Here is a 23,665-nt window from a genome sequence, read left to right as displayed (position 1 = left end):
CTGAGTGCTAGAGTCCCAGCGAGGTTAGCTGGCGTGTACTGCCGAGGGGATGAGGTCCCATAGGTGTGATGGGCAGGACAAAATATGCAGGAGCCCATCCATCACTGGGCTGGATGGGATAAGTGGGAAGAGTCCTTCCTGGGGAGCCAAACTGGTTGCAGCATGACAAGGAAAGAGGTTCCCCTGTGACCTAAACATGTCTAGCATGGATTCAATGGGGGCCTTTAAGTGCCAGGAGACAACAAGTCTTCCCACAGCCTGAGTCAGCTCTGTAATCCCCACACTGCAGATTACCACACAGACATGCACACAAAGCAGCAGGAAAAAAAAAAAAAAAAGGAGATTGCATCCCTCAGGAGCCACAGGTGCTCCACAGGCCTTTCTGCTGCTTTAGAAAATAACATCATTATGCCAGATCGCGAAAAGCAGAGGGTGTGACTGCCCTGCATTGCCCAACCCCTGCCCACTCAGCTTGGCAGGGCTGGTGGAGGAGAGAGACAAGAAGTCTGAGCACCGGGGCAGGGGGAGTGTGTCTGTATGTTAGCCCAAGGTTCACTAAGAGCAGCTGTGGCCCAGGGTGGTTTTTGTTGGTGTGGGCTGACCCAGGTAGAAAGGGAGTCCATCCCTTTCTGCTGAGCAGGTATTAGATAAATGGCACTCACTGGCCACTGAAAACCAATAGTGCTGGTTGAATGAAAACTCCTTGATCACAGAGTCACATAATCCTCTAGGTTGGAAGAGACCTCCAAAATCACCTACTCTAGCCTCTGACCTAACACTAACCAGTCCTCCACTAAACCATATCCCTAAGCTCTACATCTAAACATCTTTTAAAGACCTCCAGGGATGGTGACTCAACTACTTCCCTGGGCAGCCTATTCCAATGCCTAAAATAGTATTAACAGGCCTGACAGAAATGCCAGAAAGATGCTAGTAGTCACTGGCTGATTGCAGCACTCTCTCTCCAAGGCCCACATGCAGTAGGGGATGGAAGACATCCCACAGGATTTCTGTGATGACATCCTGCGGGGTGGGGGTTATGTTTCTTACCTCTTCAGGTTGGACCTCATACAGCTCATGAAGCATGAGGTGTACCTGACCAAGTCAAAGCCAAGCTATGATTTTAACCAGGACGACTCTGATGAGACTGGCTTGACTACCCTGGGTCATCCCGCTTGGGGATCCTTGTGAAGGAGAGATTACCTCCGTGGCTTTGATTCATGCAGACTGAGGATCATTGTGGAGGGATGAAAGCTGGGAAGTCCCCTTCCTTCTTTCTCTTCCTGCAGAGCCTGGCAGCCCAGTTTAGTCATTCTCAGATGAGAGGTAGAGGGGACAAGACTTTCAATTAGTCACTGCATCTGCACACCTTAGGTCTTTTTAAAGTTAGGCAAGTGTCGTAGCTGGGGACAATAGTGCTTGAGCTGGAAGATGATGCTGGCTTTCTGCTCAGCCCGTAGATGTGTTTCAGAGTTCAGGTTACTCAACTTGCATAAGGAGTGTTTCCTTAGAGTGTTTTGCTTTTGAGATGCATCTGTGAGCACACGTTGGGAATGGCTCCTCTTCAAATCCAGTGGCTGATATCACACAATCTTGCACTTGACATAAATTTTTTGCAAATCATGCCTTTGAAGTCAAGATCTGTTTGGAATACCTCATGGAAATCCATTATTATTTGCCACTGTTTTTAAGCTGTTTAGGCAATCAAAATGCTTGCGAGAACAGGCCTTTACTAAGATTGTAAAAGTCGTCAAGTGCAGTGACATGTCCCAGGTGACAAGCAGCAGGATGTGTGTGTGGGAGGAAGGAGGACGTGGGAGGATAAGAGTCATAAGAACCCTGGAACCTCCGTCACACAGACCTCATCGTGGTTCACAGTGACAGATCAGCCTGGTCCAGCTGTGCAGGGAGAGCTGGGCAGCTCCAGGAGAGCCTGCTCCTTCTGATTCTTGGAAGTCTGGAAACAGGCAATAAATTGACGGGTAAAGTTCACTTTAAGTCATGAAGAAAAATGCGAATTACTGGTGGAGTTTCAGCTCTGCGCCAGTAGGGAGCCTTGCTTTTACTCCTTGGCCAAAGATGTTAAGGAACATTTGGCATTTGAGGACAGTGGCAACTTTCTGCATTTCTATCACATGGGGTTGGGACAGATGCCATTACCTGTTTAGAGCTTGATTATGCAAACATACACATAGGTGAATATCTGTTTATGCAAACTATCCCTTTGAATGATTTTGTGGATGGATAAAAATATCCTTGTCAGATGCTCAGATCTCCAGAGACAGCAGAAAAAACACCCAACTGAAGCTCTAAAGATTGACATCAGCTGTTAAGAACCTCAGTAGTGATATTTCTCAGATATGATCATTTGCAAAGTGAAAACGGCAATGTAATAGATGGCATTTGAAGTTATTTTCTTATATTACTATCCATTTAGTGAATATGCAGCTGCAGTTACCAACTGATGGGGCAAAGTCAAAGGCCCATAAATATACTTACATAATAATTCTTTTTGCCAAAACAAAGCATTGTCTTTCATGGCTGAAACATACATAGAAGCACAAAACATACATGAAAACAGTGAGACTGTTACTGTGCAGTTTCTGTAAGTAGCCATGGAAGCAGACATGGAAGAAGAGAGAAAAATTCTTGAGGGAGCTTAGTCACTCGGGAACTTTGTGGCTAATTTATTATGGCTTTCTTTGTACTTCATAAGCTCCTGCACTTCATACAGACCCTGCATTGGGTCACTAAGGCTAAATTCTGCAGGCCTGTATCAGCTCACATTTAAGGTTTAATACATGGAGCCTCTGTCCTGCAGGATACTTTGCAGAGCTGCATAAAACAGTTGTAAACATAATAGCAAATAATGATAGAGCAGGAAAAAAGGCAAATCTTCAGAGAGAGACCAGTTTTTTGCAGTACACCTGGATGCTGTGAAACAGAAGCAGCCAAATAAGAGGGGTGTATCTACATATTTACTCTTCCTGACTGAACCAGTAAGGAAGATGGACAGTTTGCGTATTTATATGGCTCTGTATTATTTCCTAAATCTGTGTCTCTTACTGACTGTCAAATAGGAGCAGACACAAGTGGCTAAGCTCCTTTGGCCATCTTCTGCTGTTATCTACATCTAGCGTGTGGCTTCTTGGCTTCTGGGCTTTTGAAATCTCACGTGCATGTGTGTGTAAGGAATGTGAGATCAAACTAATTTATCTTTCTGTGACCTACACAGAAACCTGGCCTACCCCCAGAAATGTTGCCTCTAAGAGACCTTCCCAGAGAGTCCCCTCTCGTCCCTTGAAAGCTGGCCCTATTTCAAGTCAGGCCTAACAATACTTTCCAAATCAGGGGTATTACACCACCCCAATCAGTCAAAAAAGATAATTACCAGCATGATTTAACTGGAAAATTTTCAGCTCTTGAATATACTGTGGTGACCTTTGCAGGTGGTATTGTTCATATGCGTTGGGGGAATGGGGCTTTTTGTTAATACGCATACCTAAGGTAAAGGGTATAGGATTTGGCCCTTTTAAGTGGCTGTACTGATGTTAACTAAGGGTTGTCATGTTAGTAGCTGTCCTGTGTTCATTAAGATCTTCTACCATGGACAAGGAAAGATGAAATGATGCTGTGGTGGAAAGGGAAGATGTGGAAACTGCTGCTGCTGCTGCTAAGGTGCTCCACAGCCCTGGAGACCTGAAGGTGCTGTGCCTGCATGTTTTGGAACATGGCACAAACTTTTCGGGTAACAGGGTGACCTCTTTGAGCTACATAAAACCCAAAGGGAAGAACCATGTCACAAAATGATAGAATCACAGAATATCCTGAGTTGGAGGGGATCCACAAAGATCATCAAGTCCAACTCCTGGACCATCCAAAAATCCAGATATCTGAGAGCGTTGTCCAAATGCCTCTTGAACTCCAGCAGGCTCGGTGCTGTGACCACATCCCTGGGCAGCCTGTCCCAGTGCCCAACCACCCTCTGGGTGCAGACCCTTTCCCTAACCCCCAGCCTCACCCTCCCCTGTCCCAGCTCCATGCCGTCCCCTCGGGTCCTGTCGCTGTCCCCAGAGAGCAGAGCTCAGCGCCTGCCCCTCCGCTCCCTGTGATGGAGCTGCAGGCCACCATGAGGCCTCCCCTCAGCCTGCTCTGCCCTGGGCTGAGCAAACCCAGGGACCTCAGCTGCTCCTCATACATCTTCCCCTCTGGACCCTTCACCATCTTTGTAGCCCTATGAATGTCACCAAGCAGCAGGTAACAATTCTTGGATGCAAGTCCTTTGAAATGGTTACATCTGAAATTTATTTTTTTTTTCAGTTTGAGTTAAAACCACTTATACAAATAATCTTGTAGAAGTGTTGTTTTTTGTTGTTGTTGCTGTTGTTTTTTCTCTCTCTCCCCTTCTCTTTATTTAGGCGTATTAACAACAGGGTAATTACATCAATACAGTGATACCAGTGAAAGCCTATAACACTGCAGTGAAATGGCTTGCATGGGTTAACTTCATTTGCAATTTCTGAAGAAAGTGTGTAGTGCTTCATATCAGTGTTTTCCCAAACTGCAGATGTCTTTGAAGGGCAGGGTGGGGCTGAAAAAGGGAACAATTTTAGGCTGTCATTAACATTTTGGAGGACAAAATACCTCACACCAAATAAAGGTAAAAGGCCGTAAATACTTTCTTTATGTTACTATCTATGCAGCTGTTGTTCTTGCCACAGGGGTGCTTTGCAAATACAGGTGGAAAAGCTGGCTGTACATTAAAGGGTAGTTGTCCCTGTTTCTGTCTTTCTTAATCTGTGTGCCACTTGAGCAACCATATTTTTAATGTATCAGCTCAGTGATGTGACGACTTTTTAATGGAACCACTATCAGAAAGATGCCTTACCAAATTGCAAGATGTCAAGAAGAGTCTCACATCTACTAATTTTAAAAAGTCTAACTTTAGATCTAATTTTAATGTTATTTTAATTACCATAATGGAGAATGAAATTAAGTGTCTGTGGACCAATCCTATTCTCATAACATTTTTGAGAGGTTTGGCAGCAGCTTTCATGAGAACAGGGCTGGGTGTCATACCTATGTATACTTGTAATGGGAGAGGGATTGCCAGTATCTGCATCTTCTGGAAAGTCAGGCAACCTTTGTAAATCTTGCAAACTGTCTGAAGCTCATAACAGGAGGACATGTAAAGATGAATTCAAAGGGGGTCACTTATATAGGGGAGAGAATGGGTGACAGAGCAGCAGGGATATGACCGGGTTACATTAACGAGAATATACAGAAGTTGTGCATCCTGCCCTGCCTACCTTGCTGAGGTCTTCCCTAGAGAGTTGTTATTGTGTGTGTGAACCTGCAAGAAAAAGAGACAAACTGAAGTGAATTTGTAGCTGAAGGAAACAAAGAGATGAACATTTCTGGTGAAAATAACACTTGTGTGGCTGTTTTTCAAAAAGCCAAAGACCCAGCTCTCCCAAGCAGTCATCCAAGGTTCTTGGGTATTCAACATCAGTGTAATCTGGTATCTAATAACCAGAGGCAGAAAAAAAATATGATAGGAATACAATGGCTTTGGCATCCAGCAAAGCAATGCAGAGACAGGCTAATTCACTGCAAGTGAAATTGAAGAGCATTAGCCACACAGTGTAGGGTGAGTAAAGATCTCCTGAAGGCCAGAGGGAAGCTTTAGAAGAATGGGCTGGAGAGATGTTTTGGTAGTTTCACCCTGCGGGGCAGCTGAACCTCCAACATTGCTGTTCTCTCACTCTCCCTCCTCAAAGAAAAAAAAAAAAAGGGGGGGGGGGGGGGAGAAAATATGATGGAAAGGATTCAAGGATTGAGATAAGGACAGGGAGATCATTCAACAGTTATCATGACAGGCAGAACAGACTCACCATATGGAGATTAATAAAATTTATTACCTATCATTAGCAGACTACAGCAGTGAGAACTGAAAGCAAACCAAAACCACCTACCTCCTCCCGCCAAGCAGCACAGGGGAACGGGGAATGGGGGGTGATTAGATTAGAGAAATTTATTACCTGTTACTAACAAGCTAGAGCAGTGAGAAACTAAAAACAAAACTAACACCACCTTCCTCCTATCCACCCTCTTCCACCTCCTCCCCCCGAGTGGCGCAGGGCAATGGGGGCTGTGGTCAGCCCCTGGTGCTTCTTCTCCGCCGCTCCTTCATGGTCCCTCTCTGCCCCTGCTCCATGTGGGGTCCCTCCCAGACAGTGAGATTCTCTCTGGAAGAAAAAAATGGCACATTAGTGAAAAAGAGATAGCCAGAGGAAGGATGAGCAACATACCTCAAATCTGTTCCTGTTGATACAGAAGCCACATCTCTGTTTTGCCACTGAGTGATGGGGATTACTCTGTACAGACAAGGAAGCCTTCCTGGAGTCTCTTCCAAGACACTTAACAGAGGAAAAAAGAGAAAACAGGTAAATACAAAGAGTAGGCAAGGGCCAGAAAGAGTGATGTGGCCAACAGGGCCTGGGCAATGCGAAGCCAGGAGGGCTGTATGATCATACAAGATGTTGTGCGTACTAGACTGACAGTTCAGGCAGAGCTGACTTTACCTGTATGCATTGAACTGAGGTGGCCAAGGGAAGCCTGGGCTCACCCCAATCATTAACATAAATACAGACTTACAACCGGACACACCTGCCTTGAAAAACGTAACTCTGCTTGCAAATTGCATGTCTACTCCTAGCATCAGATGGGGAGTAGAGCAGGACAGAAGACAAGAAATGCCTACACCTCATTCTTCTGCTGAATGAAGACAGAAGGACATTGCAGAGGAATAAGCCAAGGAGATCTGGGGAGACTGGGGAGACGAACTGGGGCCCAAGAGTGGAGAGTCAGTCAGAACCCTGTGTCATCATCAGAAAAGCATTTTAGGTGAAAATTTTAGAGGTAAGGAGCAACTACAGTGGAAATGGAAATCTCAAAGGAATTGAATGGATCTAAAGCAGAGAAGGAAGAAAGAAGAGCAAAGAGCCTGTGTGATGCTAGGTAATGGGCACCAAGGGAGAGCCTTCTGGATAATACCTCAACAGAAGAGAAAGCTGGGTACCAGCAACAAGTGGAAGTGAAGGAAAAAGGAAAGCACCAGGCAAGTGCTGCTGCGTGTGTAGGACTGTTAGGCAGAAGAGGATAAAAAATAAACCTACTATAGGAAGTGCAATCTAGGACGCATGAAGCAAGTGAAACGCAAAACCTTTGGGGAAGCTCAGGAGCAGCTTTAGAGGAACCGCAGCGGGGATGGTTACTTTGGGACACAGTGGGAAGAGCTCTGGGAGGAAGCCTGGAGGCAGGCCCAGGGCAGAAGCCAGGGAAAAGCAGAGGAAAAGGATGGGAAGGATTAGAGGATGAGGGAGAAAAGCTCCTTGGGTTGAGGAAAAGCTACAGGAACAAAAAGGAGAAGCAGAAAGGAGCCAAAGGCTGCAGCTAGAGATCAGAGAGCAGGTCCCAGGAGAGGACAGGGTTGTTGGAGGGGAGGGGGCTGAGGATGGCAGCCCAGGCTAGGAGCTGTGAGCCGTGCTGGCAGCCAGCAGCAGGAGCTTGCATATTCAGCAAGTCAGGCAGCAATTAATTAAATCTAGCCAGGCAGCAATCGGTCAGTTAAATCGGGTAACAATGACTCAATTAAGTTGAACTGGGGAACAATGAACTTATTACATCAAACCAGAGAACAACGAACTGATTAAATCAGCTGGAAGCCTCCGTGGTACATCCGGAGCCCGGGCTAGCAGCCACAGGAGCAGGGGGATTCTCGCTGCAGCTGCCTGCTTCAGGAGAAACATCACAGCAGCGACCGTGCATCGCTGCTGACAGCCCTCCTAGTCCCCCTTCGCCCAGAGCAGGTAAAGAAAGACACAGCAGACTACAGCTGGTCTGATGAAATATCTGTAATAAACCAAAGGGGTGGGGAGGTGGAAACTGCCAGCTTCCAAATTAGCAATAGCGTTGTGAAAATTACGGGGCTGCCTGAGGATGGGGAAGGCCCTCCCTTACAAATCTGGGTGATGCTGGATATCCGGAGCTGTCAGCTTAAGAAATCACCTGAGAGACGAGTGCCTGCCCTACCTACAATGCATGAGAGGTGCACTTTCCAGTGGTGTCCCAGATGAGCATGGCTATTAGGGCACTTGTACTGAAATGTCTGTGTGTGTCTTTTTTGAAGTAAACACTACAAATCACATGGATTGGCATGAGTCAGGCTGCTCATGTCCTAGCGGTACAAGGAACCATTTTCATTCCCTTTCACTGGTCTCCCTTATCATTTGAGTTTGTGGCATTGGTCTTTTTCTGTTCCTTCTATCTCCACAAGCAGAGAACATCACCAAGCTCGCTGAGTTACCCTACAAGAAAGCACTCTGTCCAGGGTGTGTTTGTCTTGGGCTATGCCATGAATATCAGTTAACTGAAAATAAAAGAGGGAAAGTTTGATTGATGAGGACAACCTGAGCTCAGAAAGATATGGGTAGGAGCCATCTGCCCCATTGTTCAAACAAAGTGCAATCCCAATTGTTCTGTGAAAGTACCTGTAAGGTCGCTGCTGGTGGGGAAAAGTAGTCAGGCATTAGTAGCAGTACAAATGCTTCAGGACCTGCAATGGTTAATGAGCAGCTGTGTTACATGGACAACCTTTATAATACCACACGTTTTCATTAAAGTAATTACACTGCAGAGGAAGTGACTCTTTGGGTGTCATTTCTGGATAGATGAGGTCTTGGGATTTCCAAAGAGTATGTAAACCAGGGCTAATACAATCCCCGTAAGAGTGTCTGCCAATAAATTAAACTGAAAATAAATGTCAAAAAGAGCAGATTCCTAGGCAGCGTACAAGAGGGATGGTGCTGCATTCAAGGTTTTGTATATAGTATCAGCACCATATGAATGCCTGTTGCATCCAAACAAAATGTGCCACGAGAGAGCATGGACTTTGAGGCGCACCTACACAATACTTTCACACTGAGGCACTGGAGTTAATTTTCTTTTTCCTCCTCTGAATGGCTAAAATAGTCAGAAGGCTACAAGAGTATAAATAGAGATATGAAGGCTTGGAAAGGAACCAGAAATCTGCAATAAGGAAAAAACTCCCACTTCTAGTCCTCAGTGCAATTCTTGACCTGAGGTCTGCCATGGGAAAATGGAAAGGAACTTCCTGGTGATTTTTTTCTCCTTTTTTCGTTCCTTCTGAATTATAAAAATACTGAGGAGTTGGAAAAGTTTTGTGCAAATCTTCAGTCTGATGAACTATATGAAAACGATGTTAAAATTTCAGTCGGAAGTTCCAACTGTCTCAAGCTCTGGTTTGCTTAGGGTGGTCACAACAAAAACTTGAACTACACAAGCTTTTTTTAAAAGCTGCTAACGATGCGCATGTTCTTGTAGGATAGCCAGCTTTACTTGTGACTATGACCTTCTAGACAATGTTACGCACTGGCAAAGAGACTGGCTTCCTTTTCTTCCCCCTTTTAACTTAAAAATTATGTCAACAAAAAGACTCATTCACATTATAATGCACAGCTGCAGCTCTTACAGGAGGAGGAGTTGTCATAGCTCAAAAGTAATGAATTTACATGTATTTATTTCACAGGTTTATCAAGCAGTACTTCTTCTATGCTGACTAAATTACACATAAGCCATTCCTCATCTGTAAAAAAATAAGTACAATTTAATTCCAATATGTAGACAATTACTAATTATATTTCAGCCTTTCTTCCATAATTAAAGAGAAAATCATAGGATTATAAAACCCTTTTCATGTTCCTTAAATTCCCAGCACTTATACATTTTGTGTTCTCGTATCCCTGGCATCATTACTTATAATTGGAGTCAAACAGCAGGCTGACACTACCAGGTGGGAGAAGTAGCATCTGACACCGTGTGTAAGTATGTAGAAAGGTGAAAAAAAAATGACCTGGCAGAGAAGAGCCTGGCCCCTTACTCCCCAGTCACACCAAGTCCACTTGCTGCTTCCCACCGTGGTTCCAGCTACAGAACTGCTTTGGAAATTGCCTCCTTTTGGGAACACAGAACATCATGGAAGAGTGTTTTGCTGCCAGAACTATGGGGTTTTGCTCTAGGAGAAAGGCCAGATGTTGGCATCTGACTGCAACACCCTCCCGAAGGCAATGCAGGAAAGACCTGCCTGTAAGGCAGATAGGAGACGTCTGTGCCATGTCCTGCCCGTGGCTCATCTCCTTCAGGTAATTTCACTGTCTTGGCTTCATGCGTTTCTCATAATACTTTTCCTATTGTAAAAAACCTTTTTTTTGGCAGTAAATGTGGACTTACGAAACAGCACAAACTCAAAATCCTCTGCTGCAGATGAATATACACAATCTTTAAAAAAATTTGACCTGGTAATGACAGAGGGGACACATTCTACTTTTTAGAGGTCACTGAATCAAGCTGGAACGTGACTGGAGAAGGAAAGACACATGAGTCCCAGATGTCTCCTCCAAAGTTTTTCTTACACGGAGAGGTGGGCTTCCCTTTCACAAAGTACAGCCACATGGCCAGGTCCTGAGGCACCTCCCTTCCTTGTGCGCGCTGTACGCGTGAACCTTGAACGTTGTCTGAATGCACAATTTCCACAGAAGGCAGTGAGCGACGGAAGACTCAGGCCTGAGGTATTTATGCTGTCTAGCTCAGTGCAGCATCATGTATCTTGGGCCTGGTCCTGCAGATGCGGCAATGACCCGACTCCAGCTGGTGCAAGCACCGAGCCCCTGCAGATACTGAGTAATGGCTGAGTGGTCCGAAGGAATTGCTGATCCTGCTGGGACCAGGAGGTCAGACTAAAGACCTGAGATCCCCTCCAACATGAATTTCCTTGTGGCCCTACCATGCAGGTTGGGTGGTGTGAGGGTGGGGATGAAGGATGAGTGCCACAGAGACAGGGGTGATGTTTGAAACACAGCTGATGGCACTTTTCCTTCAAATGTGAGGACTGAGTTACTTGTGCCAGACACTTCTACCTCTTAAACCTGAGCATGTGATCAAATAAACTATTGACTTTTGCAAAAGATTTTCGACTTATTTATTTACTTTATTATTCTAGGAAGTGGAGGTAAAGGACAGAAGGATTCAGCTGGAAGTGGTTTGCCATCTGAACCCTTATACCAGTACCCTAACCAAGTGCAAACACATATCCAAACCCTGAGGAAACGTACTGCTGTGCTGTATGTTTTCTGCAGAAATTTAGGTGGAGGACTAGAAACCATTCATCTAGTTTGATGTGCATGCGTGCAAGATGGAGAACTCCGAGTTTCAGGCAGGGATTTTTGAACCCAAAGGTTAAGAAACTGAAGTGTTTCCTCAGCAACTGTATTCCTTGGAAACAGAAAACTCTGCAAAGTAGGTCTTGGAGTGACACAGATCTGCAGCCCGCTGGAAGCCTGCAAGCCTGTGGGGTGCTGCTGTAGCATTTCAATCACCTTTTAGGACAAACTTCGGAAAGCCAGCGGCTCTGGGCTTTTCCGGCTGCCGTTTGCCAGTCATTTTGTAATGATTTTCATAAGTAAAGGCCTGGGTTTGACGAGGCAGAGCACGGGGGGGGACGGAGCGGGGCAGGGGCAGGGGCACGGGAGAGCCCCCTCAGAGCCGGGCCCCGCCGCGGGGCCGGGCGCTCCCATGCCCAGGCCCCGGCCCCGGCCCCGCTCCCCGGCCCGGCCCCGGCGGGCGGAGGCGGGCTCGGGGCGGGTTAAAAGCGGCGGCAGGTGAGCGGGGAGGGACCTCAGAGCCGCGGGGCGGCGAGCCGGGCACCGGCCGCTCCGCTGACACCGCCGGACCCGCAGCCGAGCCCAGAACGGGGTAGGGGGCTCCCGGGGCGCTCCTCTCCCTCTGCGGGCACCCCCGGGGCAGGTGAGGGGCGAGGGGGGGAGCTGGGGCCGGCCGCCGGGGGGGCGGCTCCGCGGTGCCCTCCGTGAGGCGAGGGCCGGGGCCGCCCGGTGAGGGGCCGGGAGCCGCCTCAGCGCGGCCCCGAGCCCTGAGGCGCTGCCCGGGCTCCCCTCAGCTTCTTCCCTTCCTCAGTTTCAGCGTGCTCCTGAGTGCCTCAAACCTCTTTTTTTCTCTCTTTTCCCCCCCAATTCGCAGTCAGCAGCTCTCGGCGAGCACGTTATGTGAAGCACCCGGCCGGCTCCAACCCCGAGCGAGCTAAAGGCTTCCGCAATTACAGGTAATTCGCGACACACCTATACCTGCCGAGAGCCGCACCGAGACAAACAGCTTGCATCAGGGCAGCCGGCAGAGCACCTGGGCACACACGGCAAGCATTCCTCAGAATCACAGCGGGGTGGGAAATGAGAGGCGTGAGTCAGAAATAAACCCATCTCTGGGTGTCGGGGTGGACGGGATCGCGCGAGGACTGAGTGCTCAAGTGCTGTTTCCATAAAGCTCAAGAGACGTGTTGGAGTAAGAGCAGGAGTGCTTACTCTTCACGCTGAAGCGGATGGCGCTCGGCTGCTTTTGGGTGGTATTCAGGGTACGTCTGTTTTTCCTGTCAATGGGTTTTCCTAGATGTTACTCCTCCCATCTCTTGTGTTGAAGAATCCCTTTCTTCGTTTATTTACTTCTTATTCCCCCCCCCCCCCCCCCCCCCCCCAATGGATGTATTTTTGCCTTGCGCTCTATTACATTTTACCAGACAACACGGAAATATTTTAAGAGAGCAGGCAGAGGGTTGAAAGAGGGAAGTTGCCTTTTGTCTTCAGTGTACGCTTTTTAAACCCTGTCTCTCTGACTTCGATCACTAACAAGCTTGCTGCTGAGTGTGGCTTGTTTGCAGTGGTATATGGGTTTTGGTCTGGTTTGTATGTGTGTTTACCACAACATATGTATGTGTGCTGAGCTAACAGTAGAACAAAATACAGTATCATTCCTGTTTGTCTTAGTGAAGTTAACATAGTTTCTAGTTTCCCTTGGTGATCAGCCTGGAAACCCTGCTTGCTGAGAGGCTTGACCTGAAGTAAGGTAGGAAAAGCAGCAGGCAGGAAGGTGTGCAGACATATGTAAAGACAGACAGCTGAGTAGTGGTGGCTCAAGCCTCAGCCTTCTGCAGTAAAGTTGGAGGAGACACCTCTGTATGCCAGCTGGGGTTTACAGTGTATTTTTCTAGGTGAGATTTACAGCATGCTTACAAAGCCATTGGATTGTTCCTTTTAGAGCACATCCATCACAACTTCAGTCCCCAGAACTGTCAGTCTCTTCATTGGTAGGACTACATATCAGAGATTAAAACTGAACTATAAAAAGTTATGAATTGAGATACATCTCAGGAAATATTCATTTCTTTCCTGATGGGGCTAGTTCTCTCAGATTTCTGAAGCTTGGGCCTCTGCCCATGTGGTTGTTTTGCATCACTTGAAGTCTAACCCGGACAGATTATTTGGGAGGCCTCATTTAATTTTTACGAAAAGTAAGTATACAGTGAAAAAATACAGTTGGTAAACTAGCAGCAGTTTGAGGTTTAAGTTATTCTAAAAAGCATTTCATTCATTCAGTTGACTTTGTCAGTATAAAGGACACTTTATAAGTTGGGTTTTTCTTCTTGATGTTCCTGTGAACAGTTTCAGTGAAAGAAGTGGTTTGAGAAGCTTCAGCAAACAGGAGCATGGATTGATTTTTTTGTTTTTCTTCTGCTGTTTTTCCTTCTGTTTGTCACTGCTTTTAATTGCTGTGATGACTGATAACTTATCTAAAAGGAGAACTGAGTCTTGCCTGACTAAACAGTCTTTTGCGTAAAGAAAAGTCTGAAGTGATGATACATGAGGAAAGATAAAGTGCTGTCAAAACAAAAGGAGTGGGGAGAAAAAAAAAAACACAAACATATCTATTAATAGCTAAAAGAAAGTTGAAAATTGATTCTATTCCTGATCTCATGCATGGTTCTTCCTGTAATAGATATTTTTAAAGGAAAAGCTTGATTTCTATCTCTGCTTTTGTTAAAGGAGATGCTAACAAAATACCCGTTCAAAGAAAAACTAGTCTGCCATATAAAATCATCACATATATAAACTTATTCTGTATTTCTGAAAGGGTGCAAGCTTTGTGTGTGACAGACAGTAACTTGCCAATGCATGGTGAATTTGTAGAGGGGATTATTGGATGTTTGCCTCGGGTGGGGGAGAAGGAATAAGAAATAACTAGTTTAAAAAAAAATTCTGCAAATAATGCTGCTATTTTCATGACTGGGAGCAAGGCACAGTGCACCAAAGATGTTTTTTAAAAGTGGGGAAATAGGATGCCAACATCAGTAAAGAAATGATTCTCAGGAATTTGAGTTCTTCTTGAAGCAAGAAGTTTTAAGCTGTCTTTCCCTGCCAACCTTTCCTTCAGAAATGGCTGACGGGCCAAATTCCAGTTGGAATTCTTCTGCCGTGCTATGCCTTCAGGCACGACTGGTTTTTCTGATGCTCATTTTTTCCACAAGCGGAGTGAATCTTGTGCAGAGATGCTTTGGAGGATGCTAATTCTCAATTTAATTCCCAGTAGTGGGCTGGAGGAGGAGCTACATGTGTTTCTGAATGTGCTTGGGAAATGGCTTAAAGTCTGTAAGGGCATGAACATGAGACAGGCTTAATGTGGCAATCGGTGTGGAGCAGAACCCTTCAATGTTGATAATTACTTAGCAATGTTTTTAACACTTAACTGCATGTGTGTGGGGTCATAATCTGTCATGTTAAAGGCTATTTCTGGGTTTTACACGAGGCTTAGAGCAAAAAATGCATCCTGTTGCCATAAACTTGAGTAGAAGAAATGTACAATGCTTGCTGTGTTCAGACCTGCAGCTGTCAGAGGTTTCCTGTTCCTGATTAGTCCTTGCCTGTTCCTGTGTCAAATCAGATAAATTGTATCTCCTATCTGTCCTGGCTCTTCTGTTGCTCTCCAGTTTCCACTGTGATCTGCAGATAGGTATTCAGAAGAAAGTTTAGGAGCTACTAGAGAAAACTTCACAGGCTTTTGTGACTGTTAGGCTGTTCTTTTGATACTTACTCAACTTCTTAGTGTCAACAGCTCTACTTTTTTACTTAAGGAGCATGCAGCTGGAACATTCTGAATACCCTGCTGTAAAATTAAAATAGCTGGAAGTTTAATAGTGAAATGAGAGGATTTGGGTTTGACAGTCTCTAGATTAGAGCTGCATCTTACAGTGTGTACTCCACATTGAAGCTGTAGCAATGTGGGGAGCTGTGTTCTTCAGCAGCGGGAACATGCTGAATGGATTTAAGCTCTGTGCTTCAACTTGAAGCTGGTTACTTATCTGTTATTTGTTTATCTCAGTGCACTGATAATGAAGTATGAATCTGTGCAGCCCAAATTGTAGTGGGGCACGGCAGACCAACCCTGTGAGATAGTGAGGCTGTTATCCCACTTAGTGTCTGGGAAACTGAGGCATGGCACAGGCTTAAAGGTAAGTAGGTGGTCTGGGAGTTGGCAGCTAAGGGCTGTGGCCTCTGTGCCAGCCTTTTGTGGTGAGATAAAAGGCTGCTGCCTCTGGAAGAAGATAAATATCTTCTTATTAAGAGCTTCCTGGGATCTGTCCTGGTAATACTTTGTGTTTTATTTGTTTTCAGTACAGCACCAGAACTAACTCAATAACATAATAATCTTCACACTTGCACTCTTGCTTACAAATAACTTTACTCTGCCAACATGGAGCCTAGTTTATGCTGATAACAAGCTGCTGAAATCCAGATTTGGCTGTTCTCAGATTTGGATAGGAGACAGCTCTAAGGCACTTTGGTGCTGGTGGCAGCCCCTCTGCTGGCTGGTGCTTCCAACCTAACTGTCTAGATCAAGACCTGAAGGGAAGATTGTATCAGCAGAGCTGTTAAACAGGTGCTGTACCTCAACAAACAGTCATATTTCTTGTGTGAACATGGGCCATAAAATAGCTTTTACCTTTTACCTGAAGCAGATCAGATGTTCCAAAGCTTTCTTCTTGGATGAAATTATGTGCTGGAACTGCCAGTCTCAGGCATCTGAGTTACCTCTCTGTCCACAGCTCTGGCCAGGACCAGTGAGTGTTTTTTTGCTTAAAGTTTATCTCAGCTAATGCATTCCTACATTGAATAAAGTGACATTTCTTTGTAGACTACTGATTTTATATCCGTATCTGGAGGCACTATGGAAAGTGGCAGTGTCACACCAAACTGGTGACTCTTGGTACTCTTAATAATGTATTTTACGTTGTTTTCACCTTTGCTGCACTTTTAACTGTATGTGCTGAAGCTGTGGCTTTAACCATTGACTAATGATTTCTCAGTGCAACAGTTCTTAAGAGAGTGGGGGGAAAAAAAGAAAGTATCTGCTAACTAGCTGTATTCCTAAGTGCTGGTGCTCAAAGGCATCTGTCCTTGGTCTTGTGAATTGTAGGGATTTCAGTGGGTGTATGCAGAATGCTGTGATTGCAGTTTCCTGTAGACTTACAGGAACTATTTTAAGTAGTAACCTGTCTAGTCCTGGCAGCACGGAGCTCAAGACCTGCCCAGAAGTTGGGGAAATAGTTAAAGCTTTTTTTCCTCCTAACAAGCTTGGGTCCAGTTATAGGCTAGACAGCAGCAAGATGAGAGCTACAGTTCACGTGCCTCTCCATGGGTTGTGTGATCATCTAGAACTACTTCCTTCGTTGCTAGCTCTTTGGTGGAGCATGGTGATCTTAAGAGTGATCATTAGAGATACCATTAAACTCCTACTGAAACAGCCAGCTGTACTATCCTGCTCCTCTGATTTCTCAGATGGAGGAACAGAAGGTTCAGCTGACAACAGGGGAGTGATTTATGCTGAGAGCTGGAAAGGCTTATCTTTGCCTTTTTTTTCTTTTTAAGAAAATGTAACAATTTTGTCTCGTGTAAAGGTGCATTCTAAATGCTTAGCTCCTCAGCTTCACTGGCTTATCTTCTGTTCTTCCCATCTTCCTCTCATTTTTATTCCCAATCCATACTCCCACTCTACTCTATTTTTGCCCCAATTTCACCCAAGTTTGTGTGTTTAATTCTTATACCATGCTTTACTTCTGGGATGAGCAAAGCAGGTAAGTCACTGACTGCAACCTGTAATTTCTGTATGTTTAGGTGGATTGGCTTATATGTAAATAATATCTGGAGTGACTCTGAAAATAAGAGTTAGCATCCGTTAAGGGGAAATACCTTTCCTGCTTTCTTCTCCTTTGGTCAGCCAGACAGTTAATATTTTACTTCCTAGTAACATGTTCTTGAAAGCAAGTATTTGGAAGAAAGATAACCTCTGATCGTGAGTCAACACCCTAGCTTTTGAGTAAGTTAGGAGTAAATGAGCCATCACATCACTACATATAGCCCAAGCTGGAGCCATCTGCGTTGATGGGTTAATAGTGTGAAGGGCCATTCTGAGTTACCTTAAATTCTTCTTTCGTCACTGTTTCTTCATTGGAGAAAATGGTGGGCACTGCGAGCAGTTTCTGAATTGCCTCTATTACATTCTCTAAACTACATTGTTGAGAGGTGTTTGAAGTAGGAAGCACTGATTCCAGAGTACTTCATTGGAATTCAGGCTGCCTGACTATGGCCCTACAATCTCAACTGTGTTGCTCTTCAGGAGTTTTACTGGTTGCAGTATCTGATGATCAGTGCTTCTATCAATGTCTCAGAAGTCACATGCCTCCCCACCGGCATAAAATTGAGTCAAAGGCAAGGAGGGGCAAAGGTTGGTGACTAGCTCTGCAAGCAGCAGGAAGAACGTGACGGTGGCAGGAGGAGTAGGGGAGATAGCTGGAAGACTTGGAAAGGGGTGGAAATGGTGAAGGGGAAGGTTTGGGCAGATATGAAAGGCAAAGACTTTTTTTTTTTTTTGGGGGGGGGGGAAGGAGAGGAAGTGGCTCAATGAGCCTGAGGCTTGTTTTACTTGCCAATCAGGTCAGATGAAGAAAGACTGCCTCTAAGTGTAGTGGCTTTTTCTGCCTACATCCAGGTACAAACATCCTTTTACTAGGATTGAAGCACAACATACTCCCAAAGGAGATGGAACAAGTCCAGTGGATGATGTAGTTTCATAATATATTGTCCTCAGCAGTGATGCTTCCTCAACCACTCTTCACTGACTGCTCAGTCTATCCCATGCATTGCAATGTGCAGCTTCTGTCAGCAAGGCAGCAGTTTTGGTGCATGTCGATAAAGGAAAGCACACGAAATATGAGGAGGGAGTACACATGTTCTGCTTCTTAGCCTTTCATGTTGTAAGGAGGTGGTCATTGTGCACTCTTCTGACAGCTGAGACAAGAAATGCAAGGAGTCTGGTAGACTTAAATGGTGGGGTTTTGATGTGTGTGATGCCACAGTTGACATGGTGCCCATTTTGTGCAGGACTTATATTCCAGTGTGCATAAGCATGTAAAAACACCCTTGTATTCACGTCATGGTTAAATTTCCTCAATTTGCCTGAGCTATCATATTCTTTGCTTTGTATTGCATGTGATTTACAGGGTGTATGTAATTCAGCTGGAAGGCAGTAAGGCTTTTGCCATTGTTCAGAATTGGAGTGCAATGCAGAAGATAATTCCAGAGATATCTTCATTTTATTCCTTGTGCAACACTTACCTCGGTTATTTAAAAAAAAAAAAAATCTTAACTACATCACATGATAACTGCAGTGGCCTTTGCACCAGTGGCTACTGACCTTTCTCCAAAAACCTGGAAAATGCGTTGATTGCTTTTTTTTTTATTGGTGCCTTGTGCTGTAAATTCCAAAGGAAGATGACCTCTGGAAGGTGATGGAATTCATAAAGTTGAGAAATGTCTTGATAAGGTAGCTCAGAACAGAGGTCAATGAGTCCTTTAAAGTGTCTGCCTGATGGGCACAAGAAATGTTGGTTTCTTAATTTCAGAGTAACGTGCAAACTACCTCTCTGTAAATCTGTCTGGAGGGGGGTGGAGGTGTGGAATGCCTCTTTACGCTTTCTGTGAATGGTTGGCTGGATTTGCTTGGCTTCCACAAACAATTGCAGCGTTCCTGGGGAGGCATGGGGGAGGCAAAGGTGAAAGGTGCCCTAGGTGATCCTGCTTGGCAGGGGGGTTGGACTAGATGATCTTCAGAAGTCCCTTCCAACCTCAGCCATTCTGTGATCCTGTGATTCTCTAACTCATTACAGTGCTCAGAAATGCTGTTTCTGTTGAAGAGTCTCTGAGCTACTGCTGGCTTGTTTGAACTTCTCAAATGTTGACTTCAGCTTTCTCCCAGCCTCTTAGATGTCTCCCCTATTCCAGTCAGTGTTACAAGGGAAAGTGACCTGCACAGGCATGGAGAATGAAGTTCTGCTTCTGACTGGTTACCCAAGGCTATGTTTTGTAGTTAGTGGAGAGAAACATGATTTGGGGATAAATCTCATAATATTGATTTTTAACACCCACCTCAAGATAAGATGGATCATGACCAAGATTTCCCTCAAGATATTGTGGAATTTACTTCAACTAACAGTGCAGAGTGCTCCACAGCCACATCCTTAAAAATTTGGCATGCAGGTTATCGAGACCTTCTCATGTAAGGTAGAAGCAGCTCCTCAAGGTCCTTCTCTTATGATAATGGATCATACAGGTTTTGTTTTCCAGTTTCTTCAGTTTTCTGTAACTTTAATAGAGCTTCCCCACCACACCCTGAAAATTCCAGAGACTCTAGTAGTTTCTCATACTGCTTACACTTCAGCATAACATCTACCTTACTTTTGACTGATGTTGTCTTTTATTCTTTATTACTGCTATCAAAAAAAACTCACTGTTGTAGCTTTTAAGGCCATTTTCATCAATTTTCCCTGCCTGATTTTTCCTCATTGATGTAACTAATGGATATTTTCAGTTGCCGAATACACGTTGAAATAAGATGAAGTTGATTCCATCTGTGTAATCAAGTAATGAATTACAGCTGGCTGAAATGTGGTTATGGTGTCACTTTGCTTATAGGTAAGACCACTCTATCAACAAGATGTTACCACAGCCCGTTAATGCACTGCAATTGTACAACACTGCTTTTATTTTATACATGTAATGTATGCTTGATAGTGTTTGTTTCCCATCCTGATTAATCTTTATTTTGTTTGATTTTTTTTGTCTTGTCTTAGGTTATACAATTAAAACAAGAAGATGGATTGGGGATCACTGCACACCATTTTGGGAGGCGTAAACAAACACTCCACCAGCATCGGGAAGATATGGCTCACAGTCCTGTTCATCTTCCGCATCATGATTCTGGTTGTGGCTGCAGAGAGAGTCTGGGGAGATGAGCAAGATGACTTTGTCTGCAACACTCTGCAACCTGGTTGCAAAAATGTTTGCTATGACCACTTTTTCCCCATCTCTCACATCAGACTCTGGGCCCTGCAGCTGATCTTTGTCTCCACGCCTGCGCTGCTGGTGGCCATGCACGTAGCTTACAGGAGGCACGAGAAGAAACGGCAGTTCAGAAAGGGGGACAAGAAATGCGAGTACAAGGACATTGAAGAAATCAGGAGCCAGAGGTTTCGTATTGAGGGTTCCCTGTGGTGGACATACACTAGCAGCATCTTCTTCAGACTGATCTTTGAAGCTGTCTTCATGTATGCATTTTATTTCATGTATGATGGGTTCCGAATGCCTCGCTTAATGAAATGTAATGCTTGGCCCTGCCCCAACACGGTAGACTGCTTTGTTTCTCGACCTACTGAAAAGACAGTGTTTACTATTTTCATGATTGCAGTGTCCAGCATTTGCATTCTTTTAAATGTGGCTGAATTATGTTACTTACTGACAAAATTTTTTCTCAGGAGATCTAAAAAAGCTGTAAATGCAAAACATCACCCCAACCATGAGAATAAAGAAGAAACCAAGCAAAATGAAATGAACGAGCTAATATCTGATAGCTGTCAGAACACAGTTATAGGATTTACAAGTAGCTAAGGTAGTGTCAGTGCTGGTACTTACTCTTTTTGGAGTAAATATTCTTTGTCTAAAGGCTGCAAATGAAATTCATTACACTAAACAACTTACATCGGGTGTGATTTTTTGCTATGTAGTAGCATGTGTCAATTATGCACTTCTTTGGAGAGGAAAGAAAAGCCAGGGCAGCCTAAACATGTGAAATTTATGAGGGTTAAATAGAGAAGTGTATCTTCCTATGAACATCCTTACAAGCTAGCTGACAACCAGGAAACTGCCTAATACCTTCACGCTGATACAGTTTCTGTAAAGTATCTGCAACAGCAATAAGAACAAAATTCTTTCCAAGATAGACATTCTAATGTTACAAGATATTTTGTTATAGTGATAGTTTTTACTTGCAAACTGACAATTAAAATATTTTTGTAAAGATTCCATGTTACTTAAGGTGTTACAGTAAGTAATTGACTCTGTTTTGACTAGCATGCTTATGCAAGTAAACCCTGCAATACCATATTCACAGAGAGGAGATGGTGCTAGGCCACATCCTTACAGCTTTGCAAGCACTGCTTGAGTCTGGACAGGTAACTTGAGGCACCTGCATAGCCCCTGCTATGGGGGAAGCTGTGTGAAAACCCACCACAGGTAGTGGATAATTAGGGTAGCTAGGTTCTGAGTGCAAAGTCATGCAGAAAAACAGCATGGCAATACTAGATGCAGTCTGAGTAGACCCACTTCAAGCATCTAGCAGACAAGATACACGTATTCTTATTAATCCCTTCATTGCATACTGCCAGTTTTATAGGAACATACATAATTTTATGTAAATATTCCACTTACACATGTTTTTCTGTAATGTTTTAGCTGTATTTAATTCTTTATGCTATATCACATCATGGAACTTTTTTGTGTTTTTTTTTTTTTGTGTGTGTTAGACTGGTGCTGTTATGAAATGAGGGCCTCTTTGGTTGGAAAGACATGGAAAAATATCTTAAACACTGGAAATGGAGAAAGTCTTAATAAAAAGCAAACACTTTAAACTTTGGCAATGAAGTGAGAGTCGATATGTGACTGATAGTGCTACATGTGACTGCTAGTGAAGTCTTGAGCAGTTTATGAAAGGTTCTGTTTTTAAGCAAGGACTTTACATACAAAGTGCACATGGGCATGCACTGCTCCTTCCAAGCCTGAGCTGATATCCAGATTCTGTTGTACCTCCACTACAGGGGGGAAATGTATAACTCCTGTCTGCACAGTGGTAGGTGGTTTTGAGAGGGATGTGCTGTTGAAAGTAAAGGATACTGGAAGGTCAAAGAGGTGACTGTAGTAATACTCTAGCTATGGTGCTTTCTCTCCTATTTTTGGTTGCCTCTCTTCATAGTAAGTCATGAATCAACAGTCCTTGTAGTTGCCCCGTTTCATACTAGAGCAAAGGGGTTAGCATTGTGCTTCTTGTACCCTGAAGCAACTTCTTCAAAGGGCCAGTGCAGGTATCCCTAGGAGCAGCAATTGCACCAGGTGCATAAATCACCTTCAGTTTTAAATTTCCGTTCTGTTTTTCTGCTGCATCTCACTTTCTTACTTTGTGTCTGTGTTCTAAGAGCTTTGGGTTTGTTTTTTTCTTCATGTAGGATCCTAATAGGGTGTAGCCACAAGCAGCAGTGAGAGAAGATACCTAACATCAGCTCTGTCCCCAGATGAGACCCTAAATTCATGGCTATCTATTCTCTTCTACTGGCAAACTCCTGATCTTCCCTGCATTTTCACTTTCTTTCATTAATCACTGTACTGAAAAGAAATTATTGATAGCTTTCTGAACGCATCTGCACACAAGCTTGAGGGGGAAAAATGAGTAAGTACAAAACTGTAGATCTATGTGCTTGGATCGTTCTCTCTGCTGACTGAAAATCCAAGCATAAAGGAAGCAATACAAGAGTTTGCCCTTGTAGGCATTGTTGCTGATGGCCTTGCAGCTGCTCCCAGTAGTACAGGCTACATGGACTGCTCTGACAATGATATAAACCTAATTACTGTTCTGGAGCTGCTCCTTTACAATGGGTAAGGTCAGTGCTTGGGCAGCACCTCACCGTCCCTGCCCAGCAAATTGCCTCCCCCCCCCATTTTGTCAAAGAAAAAACACAGATTTCAGGCTTCACGCAGTGCTGAGCTGGAGGTGTGAAGAGACAGCTATTTTCAATCCAGAGCTCTATTTCAGAGCTGTGGACTTTCATCTGGGCATGCTGTGAATTGTGCACTGCACAGGGAGGTTGGTTAATTATTATGCCTGATCATGCCTCATCACTTGAGGTGATCAAACTGAAATAGCCTCATGCTGAACGTCAATAAATCCTGAAAACACCTTAAGGTAAATTACATCATTCTCAGATGGGGCATAAGTATTTTTGCTTGGTTTATCACAAAGGCTGGCATGCCAGCTAAACCCCAAATGGGAATGTAGCAGTAGCTCTTTATACGGTATTTTCATTTCCCACACATATTTTCAAACAATTGTTTTATTCTAGGATTTTTTTTTATTATTATTATTATTTTTTCTCCAGAATATCATGTCTGTTAGTTTAAGCCTGGATAAGTGGGCAAAGCTTAAGTGAAGAAATCGGGTGTATGTGAACCTTTGTGCGTCAGCACAGCTGTACATATGGTGGTGCTGTAAGTGGGTTTGGGTTGGCTGGTTTGTGTGTGATGAGTAGGATCTGATAAAGTGCCAACAGAAACAATCCTTCTCCACTGCTGGAGTGTCCCGGCAG

The 23,665-nt window shown here is 44.4% G+C and overlaps 1 protein-coding gene across 4 annotated transcripts; it reads left to right on the top strand.

Annotated features, from left to right (window-relative positions):
* The first annotated feature begins 11,769 nt into the window (after positions 1-11,769).
* Positions 11,770-21,939, top strand: LOC309874447 (gap junction beta-6 protein). 4 transcript variants are annotated; one of them, XM_082752620.1, is made up of 4 exons: positions 11,770-11,832; positions 12,115-12,196; positions 19,846-19,949; positions 20,108-21,939. In XM_082752620.1, the coding sequence occupies exon 4, from the start codon at positions 20,130-20,132 to the stop codon at positions 20,919-20,921; it is 792 nt and encodes a 263-aa protein (XP_082608746.1). In that variant the 5' UTR covers positions 11,770-11,832; positions 12,115-12,196; positions 19,846-19,949; positions 20,108-20,129; the 3' UTR covers positions 20,922-21,939. The 4 variants fall into 4 exon arrangements, with proteins under 4 accessions (XP_082608746.1, XP_082608744.1, XP_082608745.1 ...); XM_082752619.1 differs by having other exon boundaries at positions 11,772-11,883; XM_082752618.1 differs by lacking the exon at positions 19,846-19,949.
* The last annotated feature ends 1,726 nt before the right edge of the window (positions 21,940-23,665 follow it).

Source organism: Aythya marila (genome assembly GCF_965140915.1).
Source record: "Aythya marila genome assembly, chromosome: 1".
NCBI lineage: Eukaryota > Metazoa > Chordata > Aves > Anseriformes > Anatidae > Aythya > Aythya marila.
Note: the sequence above shows the minus strand (reverse complement) of the source record. Positions and strands in the feature narration are given on the sequence as shown.

Excerpts from the sequence above, each read along its gene's own strand:
- LOC309874447 (XM_082752618.1), top strand. The coding sequence starts at position 20,130 with ATGGATTGGGGATCACTGCACACCATTTTGGGAGGCGTAAACAAACAC.